The 22,517-nt window shown below is 35.8% G+C and overlaps 12 protein-coding genes across 12 annotated transcripts; 6 read left to right on the forward strand and 6 right to left on the reverse strand.

The window, feature by feature from the left end:
- Positions 1-679: 679 nt before the first annotated feature.
- PHYBLDRAFT_92567 (hypothetical protein) lies at positions 680-1,245 on the forward strand (the record flags this gene model as incomplete). The annotated part of the gene is made up of 2 exons (XM_018443792.1): positions 680-727; positions 787-1,245. Coding segments are annotated over 2 exons (507 nt in total), but the record flags the coding sequence as incomplete, so codon positions are not given.
- Positions 1,246-1,734: 489 nt separating this feature from the next.
- On the forward strand, positions 1,735-2,380 carry PHYBLDRAFT_132974 (hypothetical protein; the record flags this gene model as incomplete). Its single annotated transcript, XM_018429538.1, has 3 exons — positions 1,735-1,784; positions 1,918-2,096; positions 2,190-2,380. The coding sequence occupies 3 exons, from the start codon at positions 1,735-1,737 to the stop codon at positions 2,219-2,221; spliced, it is 261 nt and encodes an 86-aa protein (XP_018292982.1). The 3' UTR covers positions 2,222-2,380.
- A 145-nt stretch (positions 2,381-2,525) lies between these two features.
- On the reverse strand, positions 2,526-3,179 carry PHYBLDRAFT_167278 (hypothetical protein; the record flags this gene model as incomplete). The annotated part of the gene is made up of 4 exons (XM_018435616.1): positions 2,526-2,665; positions 2,714-2,810; positions 2,889-2,957; positions 3,111-3,179. The coding sequence occupies 4 exons, from the start codon at positions 3,177-3,179 to the stop codon at positions 2,526-2,528; spliced, it is 375 nt and encodes a 124-aa protein (XP_018292983.1).
- A 494-nt stretch (positions 3,180-3,673) lies between these two features.
- PHYBLDRAFT_61013 (hypothetical protein) lies at positions 3,674-4,431 on the reverse strand (the record flags this gene model as incomplete). The annotated part of the gene is made up of 4 exons (XM_018440733.1): positions 3,674-3,783; positions 3,855-3,972; positions 4,048-4,199; positions 4,260-4,431. The coding sequence occupies 4 exons, from the start codon at positions 4,429-4,431 to the stop codon at positions 3,674-3,676; spliced, it is 552 nt and encodes a 183-aa protein (XP_018292984.1).
- Positions 4,432-5,181: 750 nt separating this feature from the next.
- PHYBLDRAFT_167280 (glycoside hydrolase family 17 protein) lies at positions 5,182-6,530 on the forward strand (the record flags this gene model as incomplete). Its single annotated transcript, XM_018435617.1, has 5 exons — positions 5,182-5,225; positions 5,406-5,569; positions 5,642-5,957; positions 6,120-6,287; positions 6,359-6,530. 5 exons carry the CDS (start codon positions 5,182-5,184, stop codon positions 6,528-6,530), a joined length of 864 nt encoding a protein of 287 aa, XP_018292985.1.
- Positions 6,531-6,652: 122 nt separating this feature from the next.
- PHYBLDRAFT_180991 (hypothetical protein) lies at positions 6,653-7,633 on the reverse strand (the record flags this gene model as incomplete). Its single annotated transcript, XM_018438395.1, has 3 exons — positions 6,653-6,895; positions 7,036-7,322; positions 7,375-7,633. The coding sequence occupies 3 exons, from the start codon at positions 7,631-7,633 to the stop codon at positions 6,788-6,790; spliced, it is 654 nt and encodes a 217-aa protein (XP_018292986.1). The 3' UTR covers positions 6,653-6,787.
- Positions 7,634-8,363: 730 nt separating this feature from the next.
- Positions 8,364-10,421, forward strand: PHYBLDRAFT_180992 (GPI14/PMH1 protein). The gene is made up of 4 exons (XM_018438396.1): positions 8,364-9,237; positions 9,309-9,570; positions 9,660-9,764; positions 9,833-10,421. The coding sequence occupies exons 1-4, from the start codon at positions 8,378-8,380 to the stop codon at positions 10,073-10,075; spliced, it is 1,470 nt and encodes a 489-aa protein (XP_018292987.1). The 5' UTR covers positions 8,364-8,377; the 3' UTR covers positions 10,076-10,421.
- A 4,195-nt stretch (positions 10,422-14,616) lies between these two features.
- On the forward strand, positions 14,617-15,307 carry PHYBLDRAFT_180993 (hypothetical protein). The gene is made up of 4 exons (XM_018438397.1): positions 14,617-14,702; positions 14,772-14,896; positions 14,963-14,987; positions 15,060-15,307. Exons 1-4 carry the CDS (start codon positions 14,698-14,700, stop codon positions 15,133-15,135), a joined length of 231 nt encoding a protein of 76 aa, XP_018292988.1. The 5' UTR covers positions 14,617-14,697; the 3' UTR covers positions 15,136-15,307.
- Positions 15,308-17,819: 2,512 nt separating this feature from the next.
- On the forward strand, positions 17,820-19,262 carry PHYBLDRAFT_167283 (hypothetical protein; the record flags this gene model as incomplete). The annotated part of the gene is made up of 2 exons (XM_018435618.1): positions 17,820-18,333; positions 19,069-19,262. 2 exons carry the CDS (start codon positions 17,820-17,822, stop codon positions 19,260-19,262), a joined length of 708 nt encoding a protein of 235 aa, XP_018292989.1.
- Positions 19,263-19,600: 338 nt separating this feature from the next.
- On the reverse strand, positions 19,601-20,303 carry PHYBLDRAFT_144304 (hypothetical protein; the record flags this gene model as incomplete). Its single annotated transcript, XM_018431187.1, has 2 exons — positions 19,601-20,208; positions 20,273-20,303. 2 exons carry the CDS (start codon positions 20,301-20,303, stop codon positions 19,601-19,603), a joined length of 639 nt encoding a protein of 212 aa, XP_018292990.1.
- A 33-nt stretch (positions 20,304-20,336) lies between these two features.
- Positions 20,337-20,663, reverse strand: PHYBLDRAFT_144305 (hypothetical protein; the record flags this gene model as incomplete). Its single annotated transcript, XM_018431188.1, has 1 exon — positions 20,337-20,663. The coding sequence occupies one exon, from the start codon at positions 20,661-20,663 to the stop codon at positions 20,337-20,339; it is 327 nt and encodes a 108-aa protein (XP_018292991.1).
- A 747-nt stretch (positions 20,664-21,410) lies between these two features.
- PHYBLDRAFT_61007 (hypothetical protein) lies at positions 21,411-21,938 on the reverse strand (the record flags this gene model as incomplete). The annotated part of the gene is made up of 2 exons (XM_018440732.1): positions 21,411-21,750; positions 21,856-21,938. The coding sequence occupies 2 exons, from the start codon at positions 21,936-21,938 to the stop codon at positions 21,411-21,413; spliced, it is 423 nt and encodes a 140-aa protein (XP_018292992.1).
- Between the last annotated feature and the right edge of the window lie 579 nt (positions 21,939-22,517).

The following is a 22,517-nucleotide window of genomic DNA, read 5'->3' on the forward strand; positions in this document are numbered from 1 at the left end:
CAATAGAAAAAAACTAACACTAAATTTCCTTCTTTCCACACAACCACCAACAAGGCTAAACAAAAGAACAAAAAGAACGAATCACGTGTATGCCTTGAATGTCCGTGTACTCTTAATATCTTTGTGACGCAAGAGACACCAATAGACAAGTACAAACTAATCAAAGGCTTTTTTAAGCTCGCTAAGGTATATATATGTATATATATGTATATATATTTATCTATATATATACATATAGTCTTTACACCAAATAAATAAATAAATAAATAAATAAAAATACCCCTAATAAACTCACCCTTTTTATATAATTATACTTCCTTCCCCCAGAGCCCTGACAAAAAGGTAAGCCCGAGGTTGAGTGTCACTCGGTTCGTGACGCAACTTACGAAGCGGAGTCCAGGGGGAGAATGCCAAAGGCAAAAGTCACGCCCACGCCCAACCTTGCAACCTAAAGAACCTGAAAAAACAGTCGAGGGAATTTCTACTCCTTCCTTCCCACATGTTTTCTCTCGCTACCATCCGCCAGGCTGCCACAGCCTCCGTCCGTCAGTCTGTCGTACTCGGCCGAGCTTCTCCCTTGGCCATGCGCCGTTTATATGCAACTGAGAACACCGAAAAGCCCAAGGAAGAGGAAAAGCCTGCTGCTGAGAAATCTGAAGAAGATAATGTCAAAGACGACCTGACAAAGCAATTGGCTGAAAAAGTCAAGAAGATTGCCGAGTTGCAGGTAACTAGTAGGTCAGCTCTAGCTTGAAGTGTATTGACGGGGTGTACGGCTTGGACTAGGATGCCTACTTGCGCTGTCTTGCAGACCAAGAAAATATCCGTGAGCGTAGTCGTAAAGAGGTCTTAAGCTCTAAGGAGTTTGCGATCCAGAAATTTGCCAAGGATCTTCTTGACACGGTCGATATCCTTGGTATGGCACTTTCTGCTGTACCACTCGAGCTGCGTGAGAAGAATGAGAAGCCAAGCAAGGAAGTGATCCACGATGTCGAACGTGTTCTGGATCAACTCTCTAACCTCTATAAGGGTGTTTCGATGACCGAGACCGAACTTCTTAAGACACTTAAGCGTCATGGTGTAGAGCAGGAAAACCCCGAGGGAGAGACTTTTGACCCTAACAGACACCAGGCTCTTTTCCAAGCCCCTATGCCTGACAAGGAAGCCGGTACAGTTTTCTCTGTGCAGAAGAAGGGTTATAGCATTAAGGGTCGTGTACTGCGTCCTGCCCAAGTGGGTGTCGTCTCAGACCCCCAGTAAAGATACTTTAAATAATAGACCTATACACAAGAACAATCAAAAAAAGGCTATGCCTGTCATCTTCCATTTCAAAATCTAATCACCCACCCTCACTCTGTTTTTTATTTTCCTTTTCCTTTCTTGTTGATGTACAAATTAATAAATAAATAAATTTAAATAATGTTAATTAATAATAAATGTACCGAGTTTTATTTCTTATAAGCCAAATACAAGCACACATACACGCATACGCACACACGCACATATATAATAAAATCACACAACCCCAGTAAGGTGGTACAGGATCTCATCTTTCATGTTACCTCAACGGATCGGATGGGATTCTGTCCTGACCAAAATGGCTGGGTGATCGGACATTGAACAAAAAAGGATTCAAGGTCAAACAGTGGCTTAGTAACCGAGAAAATATTTTGTATCATTTTGGCCCAGACAGGGTCTCCTTCTCTTTCGCACTACACTTGAGGCATATCAACCATGGAAAACTCTGAAGGCAAATTCGTCGACCTCTACGTCCCCCGCAAGTGGTGAGTTCTATAGATAATATAAAAAAACCAGGCCGAATGAAATTACCTATCCTACCCTATTCAAAATCCATTAACAAAATAAACCCTTGAACTGGACGCGTTTCAATCCATCTAACCTTAACAATCTATACAGCTCTGCCACCAACCGTCTCATCACTGCCAAGGATCACGCCTCCATCCAGCTCAACGTTGCTGAGGTCAACGCTGAGGGTCGCTCCACCAAGGCCTTCTCCACCTACGCTCTCTGTGGATTTGTCCGCAAGAACGCCGAGGCTGATGATTCCTTGAACCGTCTCGCCACCCAGGATGGTTGTAAGTGTTTTAATCCTTTGAATAAAGATGTTATAAAATTATGTGTATAACACGGGGAGTTTGGTACTAATTTTCTTTGTTTTTCTCCTTTAGTCCTCAAGAACGTCTGGTCTTACCAGCAGTAAGCAGACAGTAATTGTCCAACCCCATAAAAATAAAAATCATTTCAAAATATATAAAGTTATATATTTCTTAGATCTGTCAAGTATATATCTACATATAAATATATTATGTCTGTGTGTGTATTTTTGAATTTTTTGAAAAACAAAACAAAAAGCAATAAGAAAAAAGCCTTTTTGATGTTCCCAACGATTCCCAAGCGTATTAAGAAACATATGTACTCCGTTTATTATTAAAAACTCGGTGATAAAGAAGTAACCTATACACATACATGCGCCAACACGCACATTCGATTCTATATTACCAAGACTACTTTCTCTTTTTGCCCTTCTTTCCTTTTGATCCTGCACTTGCTGTTGCAACTGTGGGTATTTGTGGACCTGAGGAAGTAATTGCAGGTACAACCACTGGGACTGGTACCTCTTCTGTTGACGTTTTTTTTTCAGTGCCTTGTGAATAAAACCATTTAAAACTACCGTTTAAATATAGTTCCTTACCTACACTGGGCTTATTCTGCATCTGGACCATAAGGTTATGGTTAAGCTGAATAAACCTTTTCAAATCCGATGCTTGGTTGGTTTTGAACTTAATCACCTACATCCAGATGAAAACCATTTGCATCATCAGGTTTGGTTTTCCGGCAAACCTTTTCTTATTTATTTAAATACTTACGGATCGGTCATCGGTAACCTTGAGTATAAGTTCACCATCTGTACGGCGGAAATGAGTTACATAGCGCGTCTATGAGAATAGAGAATGAGACGGTCGTGCGTGTATCGTTCGTTACTTATTAAATATTCATTTTTGTTTGATAGAAAGATATATATAGAAGTAGAGAAAGGTGCTTGGCGTGTGCACATTTTTAAGAAAAAAATAAAATGGATAGCCTCATACGTTTTCTGGACAACCGGCGTAGAGCTCCTCGGCTGCCTTTTGGAATTCGTCCCAATTGCTAATGTACATGATGAACAAGGTTCGCCAACTGAAAAAACAATACAATTCATCCGTTTGTGCAAGTCAATCCGTGCGATGGATCATGTGATTTGGGTAGGCTTTAATGACGTAGACATTGGAGTCAAGACTGTAAAGAAGTCCATACAACTTGTTTATTGGGTACAGTAACTTTTTTAAGAGAAAATAATGAAATGATAAGCAAATAATGAATAAAGAATAAATATGAAGAAGAAGAAAACATAAATGCTAATAAATAGGTTCGAATGAGCCTTTATATTAGTTATATATATATATATATCAGACAGGCACACAAAAGGAGATGGGGATCTAGCAACTGCCCAAGAGTTCAATAAAGCTATATAGTGCAAAGAGTCTAATTGAGAGTTAACAATAAATAAGCCATACTATTTCTTTGGTTATTGTGTGAGGAACACTTGCCATATTTTTTATCATCATACAAGAATAGTAGTTGAGTTTACAATGAGAATATTTGAGAAAACCATTTAAAGAGAATTTGTGGCCGAGCTGTCATCAACCGAGTATACTGAATTTGTCTCTAAAGACAGCGGCAAAGGAAGTGCCAAAGGTGATACCGAGGCATCACTGTAACCTCCTAACAAATATCAATTAAAAAATATTAGCGAAAGGAAAATTATTATTAAATAGCTGTTTAAATCAATATACCTTTTATTTTGCTACTCTTGGTTGATCTTCGCCGTCTTCTAGGAGTTGAGCTTGGGGTCGATAAACTGTCCTCACTCCAAGTACACAGTGGCATTTCAATAGCCATACACAGGCTGAACTAAGAAAAAAATCCTTTAGCTGTTTGTGAATTTAACCCTTCTGTTTAATAGCCCTGGGCAGGATAGTGTCTTACCGATGGGTGATCGTAAATGACTCCAGGTTCTCCAACTACACAATAGTCATGACCGGGAGGACGAACATCTTCAACCCAGCCACTTCTTCTGTTTGATTCTTCCATGCGTTCACTATCAGTAGTAGATTGGCTATCACTTCCATCGTCCGTAGCTGATTGATGATCAGTTAGCATTGATCAACTTTTGACAATGTACGCGCGTGATTTCTTACATTCGCCTCTGGTGACCGTGAGTAGTAACCGGCCATAATACTCAACCAGACTTTTTAAGCTCTGTAAATCATCGTCGTTATCGAGGGGGAATACGGTGTTGTACTCAAGCAGATTCGAATGACTTCGAGTAAGACCTCGTGCAGCAATAGCTCTTCTTAATGAGGCAAACATCCTGATGGAAAATGTGCCTCGATTGATCTGGTTCACTGTTCATCTGTCAGTAAACAAGGACTGGTCTACGTCACTGGAAACATCTTCTCACTGTCGCACCGTGAAGCCAGTTCCGATGCGACGCTTTTAAAGAGAACGTCTCGTCACTAAGTCCACCTACCCAAATAGGATACCTAAGGGACCACTGATGACAATGCCACAATCGACAACAGACAGGAACTGTATCTTAACATCCCAGTCATTTAAGTTTGACAGAATTAATCGGTAATTAATACTCAGTAAAAGTCTATAAAATTGTATTTTATACACATGGAAAAATATTGTTTCATAAATTAATTTCCAAGTATTTAATTACTTTTATTTGGCTCAATATTTTATTCCCGAAATTGGACTTTTTTTTTTGTTTTCTTTTTAGCTCTTAAATATAACGCCATTTGTGTGGGTGAATTATTGTTGTTTTGAAACATTGAAGAAATTTTTAAATTCGGGTATATATATATGTGCATTTGTGTAGTTTATACAAATGCACAAATGCACAAAAGCACGAATGTATATATATAGATATTTATGTGTGTATGTGCTATTGAGGATAATCAAAAGGGATATATTTTATTTAATTTAAGCATGAGAGTGCATAGAGTTTGTCAAAAGGCTGCCCTTTTGTTATATTCTACAAGCTCATGTCATAGTTATTTTTTTTAAAAAAAAAAGAATGCTTTGGTTTGTCTCCGAAAGAAAGGTCTCTTTTTTATGAAACTTGCTCAATCTTTGAAGCCAGAAAAGAATCTGCCAAGGTAAATGGTAGCTTGGCAATTATGCGATGCTGACATATAATATCGGTAGTGTCAACTTGTGTTAGACCCGAATACGACAAACAATTCCTTATTTAAAGCCTCGTTGTTGATCCTTGAATTTTATTATTCTATATTGTCTTTCTCTTTAAATATGAAAGGAATTTGTCTTATTCTAGCAAGTCTTTTACTAGCCACTCTAGCAAAAGCTGAGTACTTTTATGGACTAAATTATGGCATCAATCAAGACAGTTGCCCTACTCTAGAAGACGTCAAAAAAGATCTTACTGCCTTAAAACCGTACACAAACCGTATTCGTATCTTCTCATTATCAGTTTGTAACCAAGGTAAAGTTAAGCTCATTTAATTAATAAATACAAAAGTCTAATACAGCCAATTTTGCTTTACTCTTAATGTAGCCGAGCTTGCTCTTCAGGCCACTCAAGAGCTGGGAATGCAGCTCTATCTTGGTATGTGGGTTGACCGCCCAGACACTTTTGACAATGAGATGAAGGCTCTCGATAATATTGCTTCAAAGTATGGCTTCAGCAATGTGGATGCCATCATTGTCGGATCAGAGGTACTTTATCGTAACGACACCGATTCTGCTTCTTTGGCCAATTATATCAAGAAAGTTAAGGATACCATTGGCCCAAAGGGGGTCAAGGTAACTACTGCCGATGTGTACTATGAGCTCCCTCCTGATGTCGTCCAGGAACTTGACTTCGTTATGATGTAAGTGTGCTAATGATATTTATCAATTCGCATTTGCTAACTTGAATGTATCGATTCATTTTTGTTAAGGAATGCTTTCCCGTAAGTTCAAATGAGATCATTACTGCGCTTATTATTTATCCAGTAGAGAAAAAGAATTTACAGCTCACATTTTAATTATAGTTACTGGGAAGGTGTTTCTGTTCAAGATGGAGCATCTACCTTAATGAACCACTATGACCATGTGGTAACCATTGCTCAAGGAAAGCCCGTCAAAATATCTGAAACAGGATGGCCATCAGCCGGTGATAACTTTGGTGATGCTGTTCCATCCCCTGAAAATCAAAAGACGTAAGCCTCTTTATAATCTACTTACAGCTTATCAATCGAACAACAAGATTTATTAAATTATTTGATAATAGGTACCTTGCCGCTGTTCTCTGTGAGGCTAAGAAAAGAAATATCGATATTCTTTGGTTTTCTGCCAAAGATGAGCCTTACCGCTCTGGAGTAGAGGCCCATTGGGGTATTCTCAACGCAAACAATACTCTCAAGAGCAACATTCCACTTTCTACTCTCCAGAATCCCTGTTAAGATTATCACTTAAAGATATATCTTTACTAACTCCTCCTTCAATAATCCTTTTTTCTTTTTTCAATTGAATAAAACCCTTCCCTTTACAATCAATTTTCATGTATTTTGTTGTCGTTGACGTTGGATGGAATGTAATATACAATCTTTTCTCTTTTAGATGAAATAAAGAATAAATAAGAAATAAGGTAAAATAAAATAAAATAAAACATAGGCGTCTATACAGATCCAAAGGATCATCTTGTCGAATTTTCTTTTCTTTATTGTGCCTCAGCTTTGGCAGGACGAGCCCATTCCTTGGGGAATTCAAGTCTCTTCTTGGGTTCCCGTAAGTTGAGAGGAACATCAGCAAAAGCATCGCCGGCCTTCTAATAAAACCCAAATATCAAAAGCGCAAAGCCAACATATTATGTCAGATCCCAAATGACATTTACACTTGTTCAATACTTATTTCTACTCCTTATGTTGCCTTTTGTTTCTTTTGGTTTTCCCATTCTTTTTTTTTTACCTTTGTCTCTTCGATAAGCTTGTCAAGAATGTCGCTCAAGTATTTCTTGTTCTGTTTTCTGTTAGGGAACTTCTCGCTCGAAAAGATCAATTCGTCGGTATCCACATGGTATCGTGGACCACTCAACAACAAAAGTGTATGTCTTTGTTGTTCAGTCAACTTGAGATCAGAAACCTTGACATTGAGCACAGCTTTGCGTTCAACAGGGTGACCTTCACCCAAATAGGTGTGCGACTTAAACTTTAAGATTTGGCCACTGGTGGGAGGGACAAAGGGTTTGGCGAACACTAACCAGGAGCGTCAGTTTTTCACTTGCTGGTTTACCAAGGACCAACTAACCACTCAATTTGGGAAGTTCGTAGTTTGTCATTCTCAGGTACTTTCGGACCTCTCTAATATTTTCAAAGAGGTCATGTCCAATCGTTGTCTGATCATCGAAATTGAATTTCTCCATGTGATCTACATCGAATTTCTTGTCGGGTTTTCTCTGACGACCCACTTGACGGCCAGCCAAAATGGCAGCCGAAGCAGAGAACGCACGGGATGCTGGTGCGTTTGGCGAGAATACTTTGACTGCAGTGCAGAGACGGCTGGCCATGGCTTATGCTTGTCAAAACCGAGTATTGATTTTCTTGTGGAGGATAAACAACTCGGGATTTGAAATAGTGGCTTTCATGTGACGTCGAGTAGAAACGGGCAAGGAATATAAAGCACGTGATATATGATGACGTAGAGAAATTGTGGCCACACACACACACAGAAATACAAATAAAAATGTGTACTGCACAAGACAGGAAATGACAACTAAAGAAAAGGGGGCTGATTGTGCAGCCAGTACAGCCTTGGTTTTTAAACTTACAATTGACTTTATGCAGACATTTTTCTTAATATAAATATATACTTTATTTCATTATTTTCTATTATCATTTGTGCAGGCTCACGCCAAAAGCTGTGTGGGACAGTCTACTACTGTTGCACTGTTCTTCTGATTATAGTTCTACCCACTCTTCATATATATATATAATATGCACACATATATATGTATATGTTAGGGTGAAAATCGACAGGAAAAAAAATCAAGACGGCATTGGACGGAAAAAGCTTATTTAACTAGTTATATTAATTCTACATATATCAACAGTGTATCTTAAGACTCTAATAAAGAACTTGTACTTTCTAAAATACTTCTTGTGAGCAATTGAAAGAATTCTAAAGACTGTTGTTCTCAAAGCAAAAGAAAAAGAGGACGGAAAGAAAGGCGCGCTCCTGTTAAGCAGAAAAAGCTGACTTCTATAATTTATTTGATTTTCATGGTTGCCGTCCTTTCCTTTAGGCTTCCACCATGACCTGGTTCACATTCACGACTTTGTGTGCGACTGCCCTCCTGCTTCGTGTGGTTCTTCTATTCTATGGAGAATGGCAGGATGCCAATCTTACTGTAAAATATACAGACATTGATTACATTGTTTTTACTGATGCCGCTCGTTATGTTACCTTGGGAGCATCGCCTTACGATCGTGAGACCTATCGCTACACACCACTCCTTGCCATCTTCATGACACCAAACATCTACCTTTTTCAGTCATTTGGAAAATGCGTATTTGTTGCTGCCGACCTGATGGTGGGATATCTAATTCATCGTATTCTCGTCCTTCGAGGAATGCCCTCTCAAAAGGCACTATGGTTAGATTCCCTTTGGTTACTTAATCCAATGGTAGCAAATATATCAACACGCGGTAATGCTGAATCCCTCTTGGCTGTTATGGTACTGGGATCCCTGTACTTGATTATGACTCGTCGTTTCTATGCTGGCTGCGTGGCGTTTGGTCTGGCTGTTCACTTTAAGATATACCCAATTATATATGTCATACCTCTCTTGTTTCTACTGGACGAACGATACGGAGACCCAGTGGATTGGCCACAAATCATCTGGTCCTACAGAAGATCTCGTTTCTTTCTATTGCGCATGTACCTGAAAAATGATCCTTCACGCCTGGAGATTAACGAACCTGGAAGAGGACCAATTGTTCATAAGACTGACCAACAAAAACAATTATCTATTGAAAGCATCAAGAGTAAATTATTCGATATATATCGAACGGCAATGTACGAGCTTGTCCTCTTCTTGTCACCTACTAGGATTCTATTTGGTCTTGTCAGCGGAGGGGTGTTTTTAGTGATAACGTGGGCTATGTATCAACTGTAAGTCTTGTCCTCCGGTCCAATATAGTTTATCATAATTTGTTTATCAATTGTTTTATTGATTGATTCAGCTATGGCGAGGATTTTATGGAGAACACTTATTTGTACCATATAACCCGAAAAGATCATCGCCATAACTTCTCAATATGGTTCTATCAAATGTATCTTGCATTTGATTCTCCTGTCGCGGGAAAACTTTTGAGTGTATTGACATTCCTGCCTCAAATGTCATTGGTGGCTGCTGTTGGAATAGCATTTGCGAAGGATGTTTTTTTTGCATGCTTCTTGCAAACATTTGTGTTTGTTACTTTTAACAAAGTCTGTACTTCTCAGGTAATACTGATGTTGCTACTGCTGTTGCTGTTATTGCCGTCTTTGACTTTTCCTATTATTCAACTGAAACTTACTAACTCTTATCGTAGTACTTTATGTGGTATATATGTTTGATCCCACTTATCTTGCCGTCGACCAGCCTTAGTTTAAGATGGAAAGGTTTGGGTCTTTTATTGGCGTGGGTAGCAAGTCAGGTATGTTAGAGCCCGATAATTTGTCCGCATTAAATCACTGATTTATTCAAACTGTTGTACATTGATAGGGTCTTTGGCTCCACTTTGCTTATCGGCTTGAGTTCCTTGGTCAAAATACGTTCTTTTCTATTTGGGTCTCAAGTCTTTTGTTCTTCATCTCCAACTGCTGGATTATTGTTGAATTGATGATCAACCATCGATTTGAGTATATTTATGGAAAGAGTGGTCGTATTCGGTGGGTGTGGGGTATGGGAGATCCTGGACCACGTCCCTCGGAAAGTAGTATTGGAAATTCTCCAAGTGTTCATTAGAAACGAAAAGTATACAAAAAAAAAGCAAGAATTACAAGCATCTATTTTTATACACATAAAATAGGCATGCTTTTTTTATATATACATATATATATATTTTATTTCATCATATTGCTAATTGTTCTGCTATATGTTACATAAAGATAAATATACGAATATATACATATACATAATATATACACAAATGAAGAATGGATTATAAGGCGATTCTTCGACTTTTGGACTGTAACATGGTCTTAGCGCTTGATTTCAGCTCCTCCACCTCCTGCTACATTTTTCTTGGGCTCTTTAAGTGATTGAGTAGCAATATCTTCTTTAACTAAGAATAAAAACAAAGTCCCCAATCAATTTTTGTATGCAGGTTGCATTCAATTAAGCTGTTTGTCAACTCACCTTTATCGACTTGGCGTGATTCGTAAAATATGTATGCTCCACCAAGGGCAGCGATTATCCCAACTATGGCAAGGTTGTTGGGTCCACTGCGTTGCAGTCTATTGGCCTCTATTAGAGAAAATGTAAGTCAATTATGTTGGGTCATGGATGGAAAAACATACCATGAGGTTGCACATCGCGTCGAAGAACATTAGTGTTCTTGCGTACGGTATTAAATAAGGCAGATGTGCGATTAATAGACATGGTTAAAAGACAATTACAGGGTGGTAAAATTTCCTCCACCAATATTTATATACGAAAATGTGCGACGTCCAGTGATAGGCATTTGATAAATATGGCATCACTCTGAAGTCAACCAAAAGGATAATTCGTGCCCACCTGAAACCGACTTCAAGCTAGATATTTTAGGGAAGATCCCGTTGAAAGATTTAAATAGGAGAGCGGGACAATGCACACAATGCAACCTGTAAAATGGTTGGTCGAATCTTGATTTCATTTATATATACCCTTTTTTTTTATAAAATTCCCAAGCAAAAATAAGCGAGTAAATTCCGTATAAATAGATGTCTCTAACTGGATTTACTTTGTAAGAATACATTTTAGTACAAGGCCTTTATATATAAACTTTGGTATGAGTAGGAATGATCTTAACAAAAAAAATGATATGCTTGAACTTTAATAGTTTCAGTAATATGTTCTTGATTAGAGAAGTTTAGTGATTGTTCCATTGGATATCCGATGTTTTTGTCATCATATAAAAAAGACATGGTGAAATTAGATATCACCAAAGAAAAGGAAGAGATAGAGGGTGTGGGTTTGATGAGAATTTGGTACAAGTTCACACTATTATCATTTTTTTATTCTGGTCTCTTCCCTCTCACATTTAACAAAAAGCTGCCATTACCAAAAGCAATAATTTTTGTAGTAGGATGTTACTCTAAAGAAAAAAAGGCGATTTTAGTGAATTTCTGCAAGTTTTTCGTTAAAAATGTGCTTTATATTGGAATTTTAATTAAACATCAATTTTCCTCTCCTTTATATATATCCCACTTCTTACCCGACTTTGTTTTTGCAGTCTGCAAAACACATTTACTCAACTTCTTCAACCCAGTACAAGAATTAAAGACGATGGAATTGTTCAAATCTGATAGCTTATCATTCAGTAATAAACCCCCCTCCTGAACCCGGGTTACATCCTATTTCATAGCACTGTCTATAAAGATCCCGAGAAATACTCTAAGCAGTTCAAGTCTCATTGGTATAGATAATAATACTGATATAAAGTTATTTCCAAATATAATACACTGTAGAAAAACACTAATATGATTGATTCGAAGGGCTTGTAACTTTGGCACGTTTAGCATGTACTAATCTTAGGGTGATATTCAATTATCATTGTTTTTGTTTTTAATCCAAAAAGCCATTTAAGAGAAAGGTTGTACGTTGGACTGCATACAGGCTGCAAAATTGGGTAAAGAGACAAACATGGCCTACAATGTTACTTATATCTTTAATCTAAACTTTAACAAGCCTTTGCCACCAAAAAGTAATGACTTTGCTTTTTAATGCAATATTATTATTTTTATTCTGTAAAGTTTTTTTATTTCTCTTTATTTTCTCTATAAAAGCCTAAAATGTAAAAGACGTCTAAAAGAAACACGCCGAATAGTTATCAAGGCTAGTATTGATAAAATAAAGTAAATTTAGCAGAGGTGACAGAAAGAGATTTATATCATGTACAGCTTAGTTGTCAAGATTACTTGCATGCTCATTAGAAATAATTGATTTAGAGAATCACAGTGAATCTGTCTTGATTTTTCAAAATAAGAATCAGACGTAGCAACGTCAACACGGAAAATGTGTATAATCTTTGATAAAAAAAATCAATTAAGGAATATACATGTCTTCATCAATATCATAGTATTTAAAGAATAACTATTTTTTTAGATAAGAAAAGGTAGAAAGTAGCACGTAGCTATATATATAGACACGCACACACATATATATATATAATATCGAATTTATAGCTTAAACTCTTGCTAAATATCATACAAATCAGCACCTCTTCTTTACATATTTATTCTATTCTTCTGATCAATAAAAACCATAGAATTTCAATATAAAAATATTATGCATTTGTTGAACCAATTATAATAGAGATACCTAAAAAAAGGTATAGATCTGCCATACTTGGAATATTTGATTGGATCAGATGCAAAGATAACCTGAGATTTCATAAATCATATTTGACATAATCTGAAATCTCATAAATAGTATTTGCCAAAAAGTATGGTTGATAGGTTAAGGTCTGGCATGTTATTGGCCTAGAAGAAAGTTGCCAATACGCAACTTTGTTGCACATCGGGAGCTTTAAATGCTACTATTTCCTACAGTGGTATATCCCCCAATAGCTCATTTTCTGTCCCTTTTATTTTTTTTATATTGGTCATACTCTCCTTGAGTTGTCTCCCGCCTTAAATACTTACATATTTAGTAATTTTGTATTATAATCCCGCAGCTCCTATCTAAAATTTAGTTTTCCTAATATCTGATTTTCAATTTTGACTCATCCAAAAAGCATAACTTTAATATTTTTTTATTTATTTATTGATCGGCTTGAGCTCTAATTTATATTCTATATCCCATTAAAATAAAAATGCAAAATCGTATACTAGTTGGTGATTGTGTGTTGTACAAAATAAACAGTAGGGAAGAGTTACATATGGCTTAGCATAGGGCGAACACCCCCACCCTCTTGAAGGACAAGGTGCTGAGTTTCCTCATCCAAGGGAAGGGGAGGGGGAATTAAAGCTCCTCGTCTTTATAAATACAAAATGCTGTAAATTTACCTAGGTGGTTGTAAATTAACCACATTTATTCTTGACCATAAATACACAACAAGGGAATTGGATAAATTCATTATTTAAAAAGCACGGAGTAATATAAAGTATATAATAACTTGGCACACACACGTGTGTGTGTGAGCACAAATAACTCTTTCAAACCATCCAAAAAATAAAGAAACATACAATGAACTTTGTGGCGGTTTGTATGCAGAGCAACTGTAAGCTTCCTGACCACCCTTACCGAATAATATGTGCTACATATGATGCATTTTATTATACGTCCTTTGAAACAAAAAAAAAACTAGTGTGATATTAATCAATACAAGATTATTTGTAAGAATATAAAGTGCTGCAGCAATTGTCATTTTCTCACAAAAACAGGAGTATTTTGCAAGAGGCTCATTTACTGCCAGATAAATGAAGACTTTTTTAAGAAATATTTAAACAACATTTTGCTAGTATTTAATGCTCTCTTTCAACAACTATGATTTTATAAGCCCACCCGATCTTGGCTTCACATACATACATACATAGTTTTTTTTTGAAAAAAAAAAGGGGGGGGGGGGGGGGCTTAAAATAAATCATCTACAATCCATTGTGTCCTTAATTATAGACTTTATATTTCTTCCAGAGATATGTAGCCCAGAATAAAAGCCTTTATACTATTGTTACTGCCAGAACAAAATAAAATTAAGATTTATATTTTTTTATATACATTTTATGAGCTGTGGAATCGTATTTTATTTATTGCTCTTAGAAATTCGTTTTATGCATGTTAACCTGCCCTGAATATATTTCTCAAAAATCGATCAAAGTATATATGTTACTTAATACTTCTTCGTTTTTATTTCTCTTAAAGAAGCTCTTGCTTTATTGGTATTGTATATTTATTAATAAACTAGGTGACAAACATCTATTTTGAGGTTCAACGATTCTTCAAATGCTCCACCTAAATAGGAACTTCTGGTCATATAAAAACAAAAGTAAAAATAAATAAAATATAAAGGTAAATATACTCCTTTAGAGAAGTATAGCTGTACAAGATAAGGCCTGTAATGACGATTAAAGCACCTTCTTTTTATGTTTAGAGCGATGACGCTGGTTACTAAGTTGGAAATAAATGTTTGTGCCTGGTAACATGATTTTATAAAGTACAGAAAAGTGGTGCTCTTGTTGAGCTTCAAATGCTAGAAAATCTTGGCCAAATTGTTCTTACGTCATAAACATCAACTGGGCTTTTCTTGTCTTTATAAACCACCAGCTTTCCGGTTTTTATTTTATTTTATTTTTAAAAAGAAAGTACTACTTGATACCTTGCATACTTTGCTCTTTTGATTTTATATACACTTGATCCAACTCAACTCAAACAAAACCTAAACAATAATGAGGTGAATATCTTAATAATAATTGAGAATTTGTATTGCATTTATTAACCTTTTATTGTCCACGTTTGTCAGTCAACCCACAAATAACGTTTCCATGCCAACTATCGAAACATACTCTGCTCCTCAAGCCATGAGCACCACAGAAAATAAAGAGACTATTGGAAAAAATTCAGCTGAAGAATTAGCCAAGGAAGATGGTTAGTATCATATATATATATATTTAATTCTTGGAACAAAAGTAATAACATATGTATATTTTATAGATTCCAGTTTCTTCTCCATGTTAAGGTAATATTTTAAAGTGAATAGGGGATGTCTTTTTCTCGGGTATACTGACCATTGTATATTAATTTCAAACAGACTTAATGGTGGTGGATGCTGCAAGGGATTCTTTGCTGGCTTGTGTTGTTGTTGTGTTGCTGATGCTGTTTGTTAAAGCACTTTATTTCCTTTAGTATTCCTTATTATTCTATCTACTTCTTGCATATTATTCATTGACTTATACCATGTATTATGAAAACTTAATTTCGATCTCATTTTGATTATTCTTTATAAAGAAATGCGAAGAATTGCCCACATGTATTGGCAATCTTCCGTTTTGCCATCCTATTTTGGTTTTATTTCGATGATTTGGTTCAAGGATCAAGAGTATGATCTACAGCTCCAGTCTTTTGATCTGTGTGTACATGTATGTATGTATATATAGAATCAATACCATACATAATTTAAGAGTCCTTGGCACATAATATAGAATTCTGGTAAAATTAACTAATAACAAAAGTACGCCTTCTGACCAAGCCAAATATAATTCAGTCTTTACACTGACATTTCACATATTCAGAAGAGTTGTGAAACATATGTATTGTAGTACCAGCTTTATGTATGTATGTATTTATTTATTTTTTTTTAAAAAAAAAGAACATACATGCACACGATAAATTCACATTAGACAGCAGTATATATGGGTACAAAATAAATTATTTGATGCTAATAAATATCAAAATAAAGCTTATATATATATTAAAGATATTGACTATCATTACTGACTTGCACAATACTACTGAACAAGAAAGAGTCTATGAGATTCTGAATCTAGATTCAACACCATTTTATAGACTGTGCGTTTATTAATAGTATTAATTAGAGTAATAATATTTCGACTTTCTGAATTAACCAGAAGGAGCTTATAATAATAATTTATTATAATGTGTGCTTTCAATATGTATACATGTATAATACTAATCTGAGCTCATATTATATATTCATTTATTCATTTATTCATTTATTCTACTTTACCAAGCAAAAACAAGAGTTTCTTTTGTAGACCGAACTTCGCCAAGAGAAACTTTGATTTCTACTCACAAAGTGTCAAGAAAACTATTTATAGTGAATTTATTTACGACTAAATATCTTTAAAGAGAATATACACTACGTTTCTTTCTTACAAAAATATATATATAACTTTAGTAAGAGATTTTTATGCCTCTCTTTTTTTAGGAGTTTAAGGGTTGTTTTAAGGTTGAATTTTAATTAGGCTATAATTTTCCTCCTTTATATATATATATATTAATTTTACTTCTTATTATTTCTTTGCTATTGTAGTTTAAAAGTCAAAGACATATTTTCAATATACAACTCTTGTCTCACGATATTTTTTTGCAATCAATACAAAGCACCTTTTCTTACCCCTTTACGCAGTGTAGCAATAGTAATAAAACCAATTAAATGGATCATTCAAAAAATACAATCTCTTACCGAAAGAGTATCATGGCAATAACTGGCGATAACCAAGGCAGAAGAAAAAATACTCTTCTTCTCACCAGAAGCCCCTCCCCCTCTCCCGGAATATTTTCTCTTGGTCTTATAGTATCTCCAATTTGAATAGCACAAGTAAATATATTAATAGGGTCATAATATCTCAACTAATTAGGTATATGTCTGAGGCTCGAGACAGCAGCAAAGTATCAACTCCACAAATGATATTCAAAGTGTAACAAAACCCTGTCCTCTAAAATGATTCCTAAGAATATTAGAGCATCTTCAGCAGTCCACTTTATCTCCACTTTTATGTTAAATTTAAATATTTAGCTAAAATTGGTCCTCCCAGCAGTTCAATTAATTTCACTCTAAATAAAAAAAGATAGTCCCTTTTATATCTTAGTTAAATTTAACAAAATAAAATTTATTGATGAAAACGCCCTCAAAGTTTATTTAAAGAAAAATGTAAATTGACCTTTTCTTTAGTGAAAAGTGGTGTGTTTAACTTTAGATAAATTAAAGAGTTATATCACTGCTGAAGATGCTCTTAACAATTTTTTTTTAAAAAAAAAAGTGAAATCTGGTGGTAATATTTACCTTAGAAGACTATGGTAACCTAAATTTGATGTTTACGTATGCGAACAGCGATATAGGGAGAGTTGGGTACTTGATTGAACTTTCAAATGGCATGGTTTGGGTGCACCAAGCATATCAATACACCAAAAATCGAGTTCATGTTTATGAAGTAGATGTCTCATTTCTGCACTTTTAATTAGTTCATTGTATATGATGTGGGGTGCAGGCCAGTTTCCCATGATCAAGACACAATCTGGACCAAAGCCGGCGAGATTATTGCTTGTTAAGCGTTCATTGGTCTGTGGTTGCTTTATATAAGAGGGGAGGCGAAGTTTGCAGGATAAAAAAAAGGATGGCTACTGGTCTGACTTTTGGTATTCGCACAAAAAATCGAGGACTGAGAAACTTGTTGATTTGACCAAAAGATAAAAGATAAAAGTAAATGTAAATACTTGGTGTGGACAGACTAAAAGTTCAAAAAAAGTTCAAAAAAAGGGCAAAAATTTAGGCCATTTTATTGGATGAGAGTTTTAATTAATTTTGCCCTTTTTTTGCCCTTTTTTTGAAGGTTCAAAAAAAGGGCAAAAAAAGGGCAAAATTAATTAACGGCTATGATTGGCCAGTTTTCGTCTGATACTACTTGCATGATAATATCATGCATCCCTTCTAGTTGCATTACACTTAAATAGCAAACGACAATTTAAAGCATATATACTTGGTATAATTAAATACTAGCGTGTATAAAAGTGAGAAATATATTACTCTTTTACTTATTATCTTAAAAAAATGCCGCATACTCCAATAAATATACTCGCAAAATCAACTTTGGATGCATCTGCAGCTATCACTCAACACACGTTGAAGAAGATGATCAAGATGTTGTCCGACTCTAATGTCATTGCTTGTGAGGAAGATCATGACACGTACAAAGATTTTGCAAGCATATGCAAATTAAAGCTACAACAGGAGAAATTGATGGTTACGAAGGTCCAAGACAAAATCAGCAAAGGACGCTATTTTTTCAAAGGGCAAAACAAGACCAAGAAACTTGTAACTCAAAAAGAAAGATTGAATTTTCTGCTTGCCTTGGATGAAAGCGGCTTCCTGGAAGAGTTTCGAATGAGCAAGAGCTCTTTTTATAAGCTGTATGATCTTGTAAAAAACCACGAGCTTTACCAACAATTGTCAGGATTTTACTCGATCGATGTTAGACTACAGATTTCCATTGTTCTTGACCGATTAGGATCAAATGGTAATTCTTCGTCAAGTGGCCGTTTGGCAAGACGTTCTGGAATAGGAAGTAAGTAACTCAGGATAATAGTCTACGACTGTTTACCCACATATACAAAAGCAAATTTATTCACCTGTTTCCTACAATAAAAACAAATAGAGGGCTCTATCGAGAATATAACAGCCAGATTCTTCAAAGTAATTCTCTCTTTAGAGCACAAGTTCGTTTATTGGCCAACCGAATCTGAGAAAGCAGAGATAAAACGAGCAAATGAATATTCATTAGGATTTCCAAACCTTGTTGGATTTCTTGATGGATGCTTATTTAAGCTGGCAAAAGCACCATCGTGGAAGCCAGAGCAGTTTTTCGGTCGCAGATCCGCTTACTGTGTAAACAGTGTCGCAGTGTGTGATCATAGACGCATAATCCGATACATGTCAACCGGTTTCTTTGGAAGTTCGCATGATATGCGTACTTTGTCTGAGTGTGAGCTTGGAAAATTCCCAGAGCGATTCTTTTCTGATGACGAGTATGTGTTGGCAGACGCGGGGTACAAGGCTACGAACTATATTGTTCCAATCAAAAAGAAGCCAAGAAACAGTGAACTCTCGTTAGCAGACCAAGAGTTCAACACCAAGATCTCGAGCATGCGAGTAAAAATTGAGCATGCATTTGGAATCTTAAAAGAGAGATTCTACTCTCTCAAATCAATCCCTGTAAGGATAAAAAGAAAGGAAGACGTTGTAAAGGTTAACGCATGGATTCGGGTTTGCGTAGCCTTGAACAATTTCCTGATGTGTCAAGATGACGACAAATGGTCTCAGGAAGCCAAGCGTCGATGGGAAGATAGAGAGAAAGCTGAAGTTGAACGCCTGCGGAAGACAGGATATTCAGAGGAGTCTGGTGTAGTAGATGGATCCCAGAATATAGACGGAAATACAAGGTGGATCCAGACACAACGTGTTGTTATGTCAAAAGAGAAGAATAAATCTTCTTGAATAAAGAAAATAAACTTTGATCATTCTAAATACATTAAAAAAAACAGAAGTATTAGCTTTTATATCTATTAGATAGATCTCACTTTTCGGCATTTGACAGCTGTAATTAAATAGATATTTTGTCATTATTTATGTTCTTCTCTTTCTTTAATATTTTATTATCAAACTATTTTGAAGACGTAAGTAGAAGATCAATTTTGCCTGCTTTAATGATAGTATTTTTATATAGTCTACATGCCTTTACATTTTTTTAAATAAAATAACATTAGTTCTGAGAATTTGTATATAAATATATATAAAAATTAAACGCATAGTATAAATAGAAGAAATACAATTTATTAATTAAGGTATTGATTATACACCTCTTCTAATTCATTCTTAGTCTTCTCCTCAGACCAGTCAAATGTTTTTGCCATAAGGATCACTCCTTTTACCCGCTGCTCGCATTGAAGCTCTTTTTGCAGCTTCTCCTTCTGGTTCTTGAGCTCTTCCTCGTACTTTGATTCTAAGAGCGATATCCGGGCATCATTGAACTCTTTTATACCATGCCCAATATCCTCTATGCTCTTGACTGATCTTTTTGCCGTGTTCTTCACAATCTTGCCAAAGAATTTAGGGCGTTTTTTGCCACTGTACGCACTGGCGTCAGAGTGCTCGGAGGTGCTGCTTTCACTATTGCTTTGGACAATGGCCTCTCTCTGAGAACTGATCTCATTGCTGACATCAGCTCCCTGTTCTTCTTGGTCTTTGCAGCTTTTGCTGCTCTCACTGGCTTCGTCACCTCCATCATTTTCACCGTCTTCACCGTCTTCATCCTTGCTCATGTCTTGGGCTTTGTTTAAGTCCAAGGGCGTTGTTGTATTACATACAGCAGGTGACTTTGCCTTACTTTCACCAAGTACTTTTCTCATCTGCGTGAAGTTTGGGCATATATCATTAAGATATACTTATAAAAAATAATTTAAATTGTTTAGATGTTTGTTTTAACTTATACGTAACAATATTCATACCTTCAAGTTCATCTTTTTCACGTTGAGACATTTCTTCTTCGCTAATTCTCATTGTGCTGTCTTCTCAGGCTTTGAATGCAATAGGATATTGCTTGGTTATCAAATACGTCAGCTTGCTTTTTATTTGAGAGCTGGTGCGCTTCACACCCTGCTTGTCAAAATACTGGCAGCAGTCGTTGATCACTCTGGTCTTGCTGACCTTGACCTTCTTCCCGTTCTTGAAGCCACCAAGGTACTTCCTCAGATTGTCTGCGTCGTCTTTCAGCAGAAAGTACTGCAGCCGATCAATCGATGACAACCCATCTTTACCACCATCTGGCTTCATCCAGGAATGTGACTGATTGTCATCTTCCTGATGAGAAACGAACTCAATAGCGCTGGGGGTGGACATACTTTTATTACAATAGTTTAATGTAAGGTACAGGCGATACAAGAAGATAATTTTTTTTATAAAAAAAAAGACGAAAAGGATGGAGTTAAAATGAAGGTAGATGAGTATTGATTATTATTTATAACTTTATGAGTAATATATACTGACAAGCTATTTTGGCTAAAATGTTATACCTGTAATAAATGGATTTGTAAAAAAAGTGGTGTAGATAATTAGATTATGAGATGGAGAGAGGTTTGAGCTCAAGAAGAATGATTTTTATTGATGAGAATTGTTAAGAGTTCTTGTATTGATGGGGAGGACTTTTAGAGACAGGGGATATCGTTTGCATACGTATGCTTTGACGATATGCAGATACAGATTCAAGCAGTGAAAGATTCTGAAGAGTTGTAATTGGATAATATAAACAAATTCGTCTTTATCCACAACAAAACAGACTTCTTTATGTTGATATATTTGAATATGAAGCATTGACTATGCTTACTGACAGTGACAGCATTATGAGCATAGCATTACCTAATATGTATTTTGAACTAATTTTGAACTTTTTTTAAAAAAAAGGTGTGGACAGTCATAATTAAAGCTGATTGGCTAAGTTCAAGATGGACTTGTTTTACCCTTTTCTTGCCCTTTTTTTGAACTTTTAGTCTGTCCACACCAACTGTTATTGACTCGTTTTGATCTCTCCAAAAAGACTTGTTTGGCAGCAAAATAATTTGTGTTGGGATTTGAGATGCAAAAAATAAACTAAAAGAACTTGCCACGTTTAGGCTCAACTCTTTGTTGACTGGATGTGTACCAATAGCCTCTTGGCCCGGCCACAGTAAAGTCTTCACACATGCAGTATGACAAGTATCTTCCGGAGTCGACAAAGATAAAATGGTCACTGATTATTTCTTGCTGCTCTGATGAGAAAGCACCTATGATGAATGTGTCCTCTGTGTTAGCGATAGTAGCCCTCCTATAAGTTGATTCTTGGATAGTATCGTGAATATGTTTTAGGATTAAGATCTCAACACCATCTGTTTTGACTGTTCCCCAGAGTTTTATCGTACTGTCTCGCTGATATCTGTGAGGTAAACTAATACTCTAAAAAACATTATTTATTGTGAGAGTGCTATTTATTTAAGATAAAAGGTCATAGCCATTTATATAGATAATCTGCTCCCTAATTTATGATACATATATTAACTAATAATTGGCTGTACCTGTAGCAGTGTGAAGGTTACAAGTGTCGGCTGTCTGGTGTGTGTTACGCTCCTGGGATGGGCTCATGTTAAGTTTATTAGTAATTACAGCATCTGTTCTGGATTGTGGAGTCTGTAGTGTGTATCCCACACTTTAAAAACCTTGTTTCTCAAGTTTACCGATATCCCCTGGAGTTCTAAATTATTCGTAAACGTTCTCTAGGATATTCCCAACATTCGCTGATGCATTTTCCTAGTAAAAACTTGCATGTAGCATAGTGCTCAGGATGGAAAAATATGGAAGCAGTAAAGGATCAATATTCAAGTTGTTCTACAGCCTGTGATCGTAAGTTTTGTCTATTTTAAACCTCGGGTGTATATTGCATAAATAGAGAGTATCATTAGGTGGTGATTAAAATGCTGCTACATCGAAATGTCAAGCATTGATAACTGGAGAAATACTGTATTGTAATGCATTCTTGCGATTGATTTGATGAATATTACAAAATGTTTTAAAGAAATCATCTGCAGCTGTTAGATTGCAGACTGTGATATAAAGTATATAATTATAAGTTGCTCTTTGCGTTTTGAATTGTTTTTTTTTATTCTTTGTCCATTCTTTGTTAAAACAAGTAATAATCTATAGAAATTGTTAGCGAAAATCCTA

The sequence above is a fragment of the Phycomyces blakesleeanus genome (assembly GCF_001638985.1).
Source record: "Phycomyces blakesleeanus NRRL 1555(-) unplaced genomic scaffold PHYBLscaffold_8, whole genome shotgun sequence".
Lineage (NCBI taxonomy): Eukaryota > Fungi > Mucoromycota > Mucoromycetes > Mucorales > Phycomycetaceae > Phycomyces > Phycomyces blakesleeanus.